This window comes from Lytechinus variegatus, chromosome 7 (assembly GCF_018143015.1).
Source record: "Lytechinus variegatus isolate NC3 chromosome 7, Lvar_3.0, whole genome shotgun sequence".
Taxonomy (NCBI): Eukaryota; Metazoa; Echinodermata; class Echinoidea; order Temnopleuroida; family Toxopneustidae; genus Lytechinus; species Lytechinus variegatus.
Genome location: NC_054746.1, coordinates 35,488,880 through 35,501,558, shown reverse-complemented (window position 1 = coordinate 35,501,558; position 12,679 = coordinate 35,488,880). Strand labels below are relative to the sequence as shown.

The 12,679-nt window shown below is 35.0% G+C and overlaps 1 protein-coding gene across 2 annotated transcripts in view; it reads left to right on the top strand.

Annotated features, from left to right (window-relative positions):
* Nucleotides 1-12,679, top strand: part of LOC121419129 (RAC-gamma serine/threonine-protein kinase-like) — a 103,258-nt gene that overhangs the window by 71,725 nt on the left and 18,854 nt on the right. Inside the window, exons 4-5 of one of the 2 annotated variants that reach the window (XM_041613449.1) lie at nt 807-932; nt 2,598-2,709. In XM_041613449.1, coding sequence (XP_041469383.1) covers nt 807-932; nt 2,598-2,709 — 238 coding nt within the window. Of the gene's footprint in view, nt 1-806; nt 933-2,597; nt 2,710-5,807; nt 6,080-12,679 lie in introns of those variants that run through there. The other variant, XM_041613450.1, reaches the window with a different exon arrangement.

Genomic DNA, 12,679 nt, shown 5'->3' with positions numbered 1-12,679 from the left:
GGGGATTCAAAACTTCTACACAGAATTTTGAAATTTTCAGTAGAAAATTATTTATACTAATTTATGCGAAATGTATTCATAAATCACAGAAAATGCCTCTTCTTTATTTGTTGACAGATTTTTTTTTTTTCTTCGATCTGGTAGAGCTGCATGAGGTTCACCAAACTTGTACACAAAATTTTGAAATTTTGTCTGGAAAATTATTTATGCAAAATTTATTCATAAATCACAAAAAATGTTTTTTCTTCTTCATTTGTTGATATTTCAATTTTGTTTGCTTTATATGATAGCTCGAGGTGGTGATACAAAATTTCAACACACAATTTTGAAATTCATTAATATGCTAATTTATTCATATATTTTCAAAACTCACAAGAATTACATGTACTTATTTATTTGTTGATTGATTTTGATTATTTTTTTTTCCATCTGAGAGCTACATGAGGTTCACCAAGGTTCTACCCAGAGTTAAGAAATTTTGACTAGAAAGTTATTTATGCTTAATTTATATGAAATTTATTCATAGATCACAAAAAAATGCTTCTATGCCATTTCTTCATCAATTTCAATTCTATATCCTCAATTTATGTCACCAATATAATTCACTACAGTGTCAACTGGGCTGAAATTAAAATTGTGTTAAGTTTCGTTGCGAGTTGCCGGATCATTGATGTGCTAGTTTTTAGGATTGTAATGAGAACAGTGTCTTCGTTTATTTCTGATGATGCTGACTGTACTACAAATGTAGTCTATCATATGTGGTCTTTTAGTGACATGTTTCACGATATGTTTTTTGTTGTTTTCAGGTGAGTACATCAAGAATTGGAGGCCGAGGTACTTCCAGCTGAAATCCAATGGAGAATTTGTTGGGTACAAGGATAAACCAAAAGGGAAAGGAGAGCAAGAGGCCCTCAATAACTTCACTGTAATAAGTAAGTCAGTTTCATGTTATGTGTGATTTTGCGGTTGAACAAGTCCTAGACAATATAAAATTACAGCAGATTGGTCAAAATCAATGTATTAATTTGGTAGATTCTTAGCAGTATTGTTGTGTGAACTTGCACTTGTGGGACTTAAATTGACTTTGGACAATTTTAATTCATTTTAGGCACTTTTCTGTGATATTGTGCGATATAAGTGAACACACATAAGATGGCTCATGTATAGCAACGATACCCCTTGTTAATGTAAATTTGCTCAAGAGATCAACTTGGGTTGTTCTTATATTCATATACTCAGTTGTGTAATAAGTTTTTAAATCAAATATGTGAATTTGTTGGCTGAAAAAAAAAGCAAGTTTAAGGTCATCCTTTCCCCTTAGAACCTCTTGAGTCAGCCGAGGCTAAATACAGTGGAGTGTCCTAGGGAGCATTTTATCTGTCAAGTCTTGTTTTTTTCTGACATTTACCATAGTAACAGTGCACTTCAGTTTTCAGCAAATCAAAATCAGAGAAAGTTGTCAGATGAAAATTTTGCTGAAATGCTTACCAGGTATCTACAAATATAATTTCAGGTTGATTTATATTTTACCTTTTTCCAGAAACAGGGGGGATAGTAATGGGATCATAATACAAAAGTGTAAAACAGAGAAGGGAAAGAAAAGGATTTCAGTACACGGTTCAATTCTGTGGAATAATATTCCATCTACAGTAAGAAGGGCGGAAACCTTGCAATCATTTGTTTCATCTTATTGGAGAAACCGAAGATCTTATTCCAGGTTTTAAGACACAATTCGCTAAACTTTATTCTGTTTGTATCATTCTAATTTGTTGTCCTTTGTTTTTTTCTTTTGTATGTGTTTAAATGTAGCAGGGCCCTCTGGGAGAACAGTGTACGTCACTGATGAGGCTACCCTGGATAAATAAGACTTTATAATAATAATAATAATAATAAAGGGAGACGCTCGGCTACATGTATATCATTTCAACCATCCACAGTACAAATTTTTCATTTGTAAAAATAATATTCACATATTTTCATGTTCTTACCATATATTAACCCTATGAAACATGCTCATACTGAAGGAATATTCAATTTGCAGGTAAATACAGACTGACCTAGCATGAAAATAAGGAGCATAACCCTTTTCTCTTATTTATGAGAAAATTGCCCCTTTCCCCGATTTTTGTTTGCGTGGTGCCCTGACATATCACTGTCACACATATTTATAAGTGGAAGCGCTGTGGTGTAGCGGTTCTGACTCTTGCCTTGTAATCAGAGGGTCGTGTGTTCGAATCCCACCATAGCCTAGCGTCCTTTGGCAAGGTGTTAATCCACACTTTGCCACTCTCGACCCAGGTGTTAAATGGGTACCCGGTAGGATGTGAAAGCCTATATGTCGTATGCCTTGCAATGAAGTCTTGGAACTCTTGTTGGAATGGTCCCCAGGGAGTGGAGAAGGTGCATACATTGTATGCGGGCATGCAAGGATCCGATGACCGGGGTAATAATATGTCTGTAAAGCGCTTAGAGACGTCGTTCTGATGTATCAAGCACTATATAAATGCAGAATATTATTATTATTATAAATTCAGGGGAACAGATGATTATTATGTTATTCAACACTTATTTTGAATTTTCTTGCTTATTTCATGCAGAGTGTCAAATCTTGAAGACAGAGAAGCCTGCCCCAAACACATTCAAAGTTCGCTGTTTCCAGTGGACTACCCTCATTGAGAGAACATTTTCTGTATCTTCAAGTGAAGAAAGGTATGGATGAAAACATTTGAATTAATATCCCTTTCATGAAATGGTGGATGCGGACTGGGTGAAAAAATGAATTATTGGGTAGAAATAACAACTTTACCTGTAACTAAATTCTGTGCTTTCCATAGGCTTTGTACATAGAAATGCCGAACTCCCAACAAGTTATAATTTTTTTTCTATTGAATGATTTAAAGCAGACTCAAGATGTATTGGATTTTGTTAGTGTATTCATTTGTAAAAACATTGTGACCAGTTTCTCATCTTTCTTGAGTCTTGAGCAATAGTGAAATCTTGTGGTACATTGCAATGTCTGACATTTCATTGATATAAAAACCTCTTGACAAATCAAAGTCAAATCTGCTATTTGTTTTGCATTCTGGAGGAAATGATCTAAGTGGATCATACAGTCACAAAGTTAAAGGTCAAAGGTTTGTAAGGTCAGTGTATAGCAGTTTGTGAATTGCTTGTTCTTGTAAAGAATATTTTAACTTTAGATGTGATAACTGCAAAACTTGTGCTTATATACAGTGCGTATCAAAAAAAAGTTTGCACTTAGGAAAAATCCTGTAAAATTATACATTTGTAATATTTTGAAGGTTTTTCCACATTTTAACATTGGTACAGATCCATTTAAGCAAATGATGACATAACTGTCAACAAATATTTCCGCTTGAGTGAGCACCACTTACCTTTGAAAAGTTAGTGAATAATTATTTGCACAGAACTTTGAAATAGTTATGCGAATAAAAGTAGACCTTAATCATGAAGAGCACGTTTAATTTAGCTAGTAAAATTGATTTGAAGATATTTTTTACCTTTTTAACTTGTTTCCTTGCCCAAAACACTTTGAAGAGTGCATTGCGCCCCACCCCACTCCCCCACACAACGAGGCCATTGTGATGATATTTGCTTTACACTGAGCTGTGATTTACATGAAATGGCTTAGGCTTGATTTTCATTTTGTTAATCATTGTCAAGCTTGGAAAAGGTGTGGAGAAACAAGTATTAAATAAAAATGAAATGTAAACCCACTTTAAATGATAAAAACTTAGTGAAAAAATGCTGGAGATGTCTGATATAAACTTTTGTTCAGGTTTAGTTATGTCTCAGATCCAGCTGGCACAAAAAGGCTAAAGGTTGTGCTTACTTAGTGTTGAAATTTCAATTTGGGTGGCAAAATTGTTTAAAAATGCTTGAATGTATCTGTTTTATTTCAATTGACTAAAAGTGCAAGGGAAATGTGTGAGAAATGTTTCGCAGGGTAAATTTGATTTCGCCCTTTCCCCTTGACACAGCGTGAAAACTAGCATTTCTGCGCAAACAGATTTCTGCAAGCTTTACAAAAATGGACAGTGCTCACTCAAGTGTAACATTCTGTCAAGACTTTTACTTTCATTGGATAGATGAGACCCGAACCTAAGATTATAAGTGAAAAAACTACCCACATGTATATTTTTTAATTCCAAGGGCTTTTTCAAAGTGTAAACTTTTTTTTGATATGCCATGTATAGGGAGGGGGAACTTGCTCAACTGTATTGCTGTGTGCACACGCCACCCAAAAGCCTTAAAAAGGTTTTAAGATATGAAATTATTTCAATGATAAGAATATACATATCATTGTTTGTAACAACTAAATGATTTGGAAACCTTTAAAAACCAAGGCTTGTGTCAGAAAAAGGGAACATGTATGTTTATAATCAAATGGTCATGAATCAAGAAAAAAAAATTAATATATAAATGTATTTCTGGCATCCATCTTTTTCATGATTTTTGTCATTTCCACCTATTTTGGTATAGGTTTTCTTGCAACCTACAAGACCTTGATTCATGTTAGTACAGGTGTGAACTTTTATTACTTTAGTTTAGATAATAATTGTAGATTTTTTAGCTATTGTATGATATTGTGATGGATACTTTCATTAGATTTTACAATCAAATTTGTATCAAAATATAACATCGATCTGCAAGGGCTAAGCCGTTTATTGCAACTCCAGTAAAAGAATCCATCTAGATTTATATTTGTATCATGTGCTTCTATTTCTAGGTATTGTTTTTCATTTGAAATTATTCTAATTACATTTGGTGCATCAGTGACATTAATTTGTTTTTCATTAATGTGGTGCGATCAACAGATTGACTTTGGTCCAACGATTCTGGCGCCAGAGATGATTATAACATTTTCGTCTTGCCTGAAAAAGACACAAATATGACAAATAAAGGATATCACTGAAGCAATAACATCCAGTATGATGCATTTTGAAGAAACTCTCTTGATATTCTGTAAACATGGCGTGCGCATAATTTGTTAATTCGGCTCCACCTTGTCTATGTACAACACAGGTATTATTGTAACACACCAGACAGAGGGAAACTGCATAATTTATGTCCAGCGTGTGTAGAAGCGAATGAGCTGTATTTGAAAACATGTTTATGGAAGTGTTGCCTGAGTATTGCATGGATTCATCATAATTTTTCCAGGCAAATATTTGTTTGGTTGGAGGTGATCAAAGCAACCCGTCTTCCATGCTCACTAATTATGTTCCCTTGCTTGCTGCTTGCAAAGTGGCAGGCCTTTTAAGTAACGCGATACATGGAAGGTCATGCCTTATATGGACCTGGAGATGGATGTTGTTCGTTTTTTGTGCATGATCAAAACAAGATTGGTGGCTTATTGCTGGGTTGGATGTTAGATCGCTCAGATCAGGTTATTGTTTTTACGTCGTCAAACACTGCTGTTTGTCACCTGACCTTTGCTGTACAGTAAACGTGTTTACATCAAAACAATGAAATCAAAGTCTATTCACCGATTATGATTTAGTATTGTTTTTTTCCTCTCTTCTGCTCCAGTTTCCTTGTTTGTATCTGTGTTTTTCAAGTCATTTTCACCCTATGCCTTTTTTTTGTGTGTCAGAACTATCAAGGGAATGTAAATATATGCCTGTAGACCAAAATCTCAGGATATTTATCGTTATGGCCCAGAAAAGCCATCTATTTTCATGACAGAGTTCAAAGGAAAGCAAATCTAATCAAAGATATTTGGATATAACCTGTATACATGTAGCTTCAAGTCTGACAAATTTATTTTGCCTTCAGTTGTGAGTCATGCCCAGCTGATTTGTTGAAAACACTGTGGAACAAATACTGTACATCACTGGAAAATACATTGGAATACATTGCTATTGTTTGGAGTGGGCATCATCATCAAAGTGTGGTATTGTATGAATTTGGAAAGAAGGTCCAAGATCTTGTCTGGAGCACATAGAAGTTTGGAAGGAGCAATGTTTGGCAGCGTATTCTGGAGGGCTCCCTCGTGCAAGCGCAAGCGTTGCTGGTCAGCGAAACTTGTTGCTGCTATCAACCGCTGGAATAACAAGTAAGCCAATGAATGATGCAGTGAAAGGCATTCGAGAGGAGTAGCAAGAACTAAAAGTTTACTGGCGAAGATGATTGATGAATAATGCACCTCGCCAATAGTCAGAGCCATATCTTACTTTCGCAGGAATTGCGCAAACATCTTTCATCGCTTATCCTCACATCCATCATGAATAAAATTACAGGGAAGGCAGAAATTTGCTGCAAAGACACATATACCCTTTTTACACACGCTAAAATTTGCTTAACCCCGTACTATAGGTGGGGCTAAATTGCCATTTAGCCCCACCTATAGTACGAGGTTAAGCTTAACCCACTTTCTTTTTACATAGCATTTTTGCAAAGTGGGCTAACCCCACCTTTAGTACGGGATTATTTGGCCCTGCAAAAAAGGAGGGTTATCCGAGCAATTGCGGTGCTAAGAGCGATAGTACGGGGTTAAGATCGCTAGTGTAAAACGAAAGTGGGCTAACCTTAACCCCGTACTATAGGTGGGGCTAAATTGCCATTTAGCCCCACCTATAGTACGGGGTTAAGGAAGTTTTAGCGTGTGTAAAAAGTGTACGAGTAAAGTACTTGTACTACGAATGATCGACAAATGTATTTAAAGCATGAGCTACCACTAGTTCGGGGTTAGCGAGTTTCGTGTGTGAAAAGCAAGCATTCCTTATCCGGGGTTAGCAATAACAATTTGGCATGTGTGAAAAGGAAAAAAAATAGTACGGGGTTAAGGATAGTACGGGGTTAGCGATAGTCCGGGGTTAAGAAAATCCTGCGTAAAAAGGGTAATAGCTCCCTTACAGCAGGATTCAAAAGCATTGCATCTTTTACAGCAGATTTTCCACTTTGCATTATTGTCTTGTTTGAAATGAATTTAAGTATTAGCGTTGAAGAGATTCTTACAAAACTCCTGTCAAAGGTATGTCTCTGACTTTTGGTAAGGTCCCTCTTGAAAATGAATTTCAGTGTGAAAATAATGATATTGGATGTTTTTAATACCTTCAGTATCGCTTAGGTTAAGGGGAACAAATTTTTACAGAATGGAAAAGAATAATCTAATAGGAAAATTTACCCTTTGAGATGGCATTGATCTTTTTTTCTGTAAGGATTAAGACTTGGACGTAGTATCACTTGATAAAAAATTGATAGATGTTACTCCAGCTCTACTTTTTGCTTCCTACTTGTATTTTTTTAATCAACCATTTAATTTTTTTGTTTCACCTTTTAATGTGCATGTATCCAAATTCATTCTACACCTGGGTGGAGAGTGGCTTATGTACGTGTTGATGATTTTTTTGTCAACAGGTGAGATTGCCAGAGGCATTCCACTTGTTTTTATTAGTGATCAGATGTGCTTCACACAAAAATGGGTAAATGAGACTGCACAGTGTACATTATTTCACCCCAATTTTCAGGTATTGTCATGTACAAAGATCTGAATTTGATACAAAAAGAGCATGTTCTTTTATAGGGGCTCTCTCTGTAATGGTTAAAGTGATAGGTTAACATTGGTTTGACTTTTTAAAAATCTGAGCTAGAAGGTCACACTTGTCACCTGTGTCTGTGATATGTTACAAAAATGAAGCCCAGAAAAAATTGCGTTCGAAAATAATTATTTAGTGCTTCAAAAATTGAAATATAAAGTGACGGGAAACACCATCTGGGCAATTCCACAGGTTGGTGGACATGAGCTTAAAAATTCAAATTCAATAATTTCTTGAATTTTTTAATACTTCATACCTGGTAGTTTCAGGAACAAGAAATAAAAAGTTTATTTTCATATGTATACTTTGGAAAAAAATGGTCAAAAGTTGTGTCTTCCATTCTGTACCAAAATACAAGAAAAACAGTGAAAAATGAAATATGCCTTATTACCATTTTGCTAATACAACAACATACCACTTTATATATTTCTGAAGTTTAGAAGAGTCAAATTACTTAAAATACACAACAGCTTTCCAAGTAAATTTGTAGTACTCATTTAAAAATGAATATTGCAACCTGCTCAGGTGATGTAACGTGAGTAACCGAAAAACTGACTTTGTTTTCTGAGAGAAAAATTTGTCAGTTAATTGGTGGGATTTTAAATTCTCTTCATTTAAACAATCTTTGACACAGTGATGACTATCAAAATCATTAAAAAGTATAATTTTTTATAAAAATGATGAAGAAAAACTGTAACGTGAGTAACTTTGTAACGTGAGTAACCATCATGTAATGTGAGTAACCAGTAAAAATTATTCAGTTAGGTAACATTTTCTGTGGGATGTCAAGTTTTAAGTCTCATGGTGAGTTGTGAAGTTATTTTCGATTAATTAAAAGCAAAATGAGGGTACACTGCTTTGATGTGACTCTTTGTTCATCAAAATATCAATAGTCATACAATCACAAAAAAAATTGAATATTAGTAGAAGTATTCACAATGCGAGAGTGCTTCAGGAAGACTTGGTTTCGATTAACCATACTTTAAAGAGTATTCGAACAACACATTGAATGCCCTTACCTGTAACCCTATCTAGGCCGGGGTATTTTGGGAGTTGATATGGCCCGGGGGAGGGGGGGTGGGGGAGCCTCCCAGACCCCCCTTGAGATCTTGGCCATTGGCCGCACGATCAAGCCAAAAATTTGCGCGCAGGTTGTCTTGGACATAATCTTCAATACTATACAGTAATTTATTTCATGCAAATTGGTATTAAGCAATTATGCTAATTTATGCATAATTAGTAAGCGAAATCATGTTTTTCCCTCCTACTCCCTAATAAAGCTCCAATTGTTCCAATTTTGGGTATAAAATCTCTTTTTGATGTTCCTAGCAATGAAGTTTACACACATTATTGAATTTTTAAAGACATGTGTGTTGTTAACCATACATGGACAAAATGTAACGTGAGTAACCATATTATCTGCACCCCAAGTGAAAACCATGTGTTCTTTATTTTTTTAATTATATACAAAGTTTGTCTCCCTAATATACTTCTTTGAAGTGGATATAATCAACTTTCATAAAAGCCTTGTATGAGGAGACTTTTCACTTATGTCGACTTTTCATTTTATGCATGTCCAAATCATGTAACGTGAGTAACCGACACATTCCAAAGATTTGCCAGGAGCATTAGAAAATTTCCCAAGTTTTGTTTTTATACAAAGGATAGTCAGACTGTGTACTTTGTTGTGATAAGGAGATGTTTAGTTCCTATCAATAATAATGGAGTTAAAACTCCAAGTATGAGTCAAGGTGTCTCCAAATGTAACGTGAGTAACCGTGGAATAGCCCATCTTAATTTCATCCCATACACTTATGTGTACTATTTAGGTGTCTATAAGACGCCTATTTACAAAATTGGGGTTTGCCTTGTAGTTTTAGCTTTTCATTCCCAATAATGGTTGTTTTCAGGGTTTATTAGTTCTAATACGTGCACTTGTACACATGTTTCATGTTTATTTGAGAATTTTTTAAATCGGCTGCTCACAAAGTTAAACAATACCTTTAAGATGAGATTCCTAAAAACACATTGTTCATAATGTTATGCTTACAGTGATAACAAAGTCACTGCATTTGAATAACAAACTCAGTTAATTTGTGAATGAAGGGTATTTTAGTTCATGTTGGAATTGAAATACTGTGTTTCTTCTACATTGTGTATCATCTTCTCAGTACTGCAGATAGTTATGAAACATTCAATTGGCAATTGCCAAATGATAATGACTATTTATATGGAATTTATTGTTATGCTATTTTTACACTGTTGTAAGCCATTCAATTTTGGTTTCTTCACTGACATTTGAAGCTTCTACCCTAGAAGCATTGCTTTGCAATAATAGATTTAATTTTAAAAGATGTATTTCAGTGCTCTCCAAACTTGGGCAAACGCATTAAACGGAAGGTAAACAACATTGTTTTTCTCAATAAATACATTATTTATACCTGTGTATCTGGGCAATTCGATTCTAATTTTAAATTATCAGTATTCATATAAACATGAGATGATGAAACCTAATTTTATGACAAATCAAATCTTTGGTGGCATTCTACCTGGCAGCTATTTTGGCTTTCCCCTGCATACCGGGAATAAGCTTGTGAATTTAAGTTGTGTCTGGTGGCCTTCAGTGAGTGACAAAAACAAGTACACCTGTGCTGTGTATTATTGATTTGTTTAGCCAATACACCAATCTAGGCTCCCGGGTTTCCTGTAAATAAAGGTACCGTTGATCCATTCAGACTATTAAGATTGCTTGTATGTATACCTTAAGCTTGTATTCTAACCAGGGGAAATAATAATATCTCATGTCTGAACTATTTTTCCTGCTTCTATTTACGTGTATTTCAATTATGTTTATATGGAACCCATCTCTGGAACCCAAGGGTAATTTCTGCTGACTATTTTTCATCCTATTTGTTTTTTTTTTTTGGGGGGGGGGGGCTTAACTGCCCTAATCTGTATTTCTTAACTGATTCTAACAACTATTTTTACTGCATGTCTATATTTATCTGTTGTTTTAAAGATGTTTTATTAAAAAATATTTCCATTCACTCTATTGCCAAAGGCAACTCTGAAGTACGCAGAGATGAAATGCCCCCTTCTTTTTTCAAGCACTGTCCTCATCAGTATGGTTATTCAGTTGAATAATGTGATATTTTTATCAATTTTGTAACCAGATAAATAACACAAAACAACTAGGTTTTCAATGAGATCATTTCTTTTCTTTCAATCACTGAACAAGATGATGAACATAATATACTTTATACGTTTTCACATTACTCTGCTCCTTCTGATCTAGCACACTATCTTTTTATTTTTTACCTCTGAACCTTATTGTAAGATAAAAATTACCGATAACATTTTTATGTTTGATAAGGAAGTACTAGGTATCACAAATGTTTTTTTCATTTCTGTGAGAGATAGAAACATATTCGCGGAATCACAATGGTCTGTAAGACTACATTTCTTTGTTTATCTTCCAGGTGGGGAAATCCCTTCGATTCTCCCATGTGTAAAGTTTTAATATCTTTGTGAAACAAGCTTTATTGAGTTTATTAGAACATCTGTCCTTGGTGAATAATTGACTTTCAGAAATGACCAGGAAATTACTGTAATGCTGTTTTTATAGGAATCTTAATGTGTGTGTGTGGTGGCTGGTAGAAAGCCTGTCTCTGAAAATAGTCAATCATAACAATCCATCAATTTGAAGTGTTTTCCTCATATGTAAATATCAGTTTACATGGCTAATGTATATTACACATGGAAATCGCAGAGGGCATTTAAACAAAGGTTTAAACCTTACCTAATAAATCCTGATATTAAGAAAATATGATGATCATATCTTTCTATGTCAATAGTCAAATGACTCGAAAGATTAAAAAAAAAAACTAACATGGACCCCTCCCCCTTCAAAAAATTGAAACTATGGTGTAAACGTTTAAACTTTTTGTCTCGCCCACCAGAGGGGAAGGCGAGACTTAGGGATCCAAATGTCGTCCGTCCGTCGTCTGTCGTCCATCCATCACAAACCCAATGACACATAACTCCACAGCCGTAAGTTGCTTTTCAACCAAACTTGGATGGTAGATGGACTTGGGGGACCTGCTTGTTATGCTGCAGTCTAAGGTCACATGGTAAGGTCAAAGGTCATTTTCAGGTCAACGTTAAAGTTTACATGCAAGACTCTCTTATGACACCTAACTCCGCAACCGTAAGTCACTTTTCAACCAAACTTGGATGGTAGATAGACTTGGGGGACCTGCTTGTTATGCTGCAGTCTAAGGTCACATGGTAAGGCCAAAGGTCATTTTCAGGTCAACGTTAAAGTTTACATGCAAGACTCTCTTATGACACCTAACTCCGCAACCGTAAGTCGTTTTCAACCAAACTTGGATGGTAGATGGACTTAGGGGATGTGCATGTTATGCTGCAGTCGGAGGTCACATGGTTAGGTCAAAGGTCATTTTTAGGTCACCGTCTCTTATGACACCTAACTCCGCAACCGTAAGTCACTTTTCAACCAAACTTAGATGGTAGATGGACTTGGGGGACGTGCATGTTATGCTGCAGTTGGAGGTCACATGGTAAGGTCAAAGGTCATTTTCAGGTTAAAGTTTACGTGCAGGCTCTTATGACAATTGTTATTCCATCCCAGTTATTTCACAATGAAGTTTTGATATAATTCTCTTGCGTGCACTCGCAGATCACGATATTTTTGGTTATTTTCATTAGTGGGCGAGACACAAAATCGCTTTTGCCTTGTTTATTTGCTCTTATTTACAAATAAGAACAAACTGGTACTACATGTATATCCTTATGGTGCTTGTTTATATGTATTAACTTTATTAGCCTTGGTTGGAAAGCTTTTTTTATGAATATGCAATGAACAGTGTGTAAAAATATAAATCTAAAAGTACCTTTGATATTTTAAAACTTATTTTGTATTTCATTAATTTCATTAGATCATTGGACATGCCATAAATCATGATCTGAATTACAGAAGGCATTTTTTTTCAGGATTTTATTTTATGCTCTCTGTCTTTATTGCAAATATGCAAATAGAATTTCCTTTTTGGTGTTTTTCTTTAATACCGAGTTTGTACAATTTTGTGAGGAATATG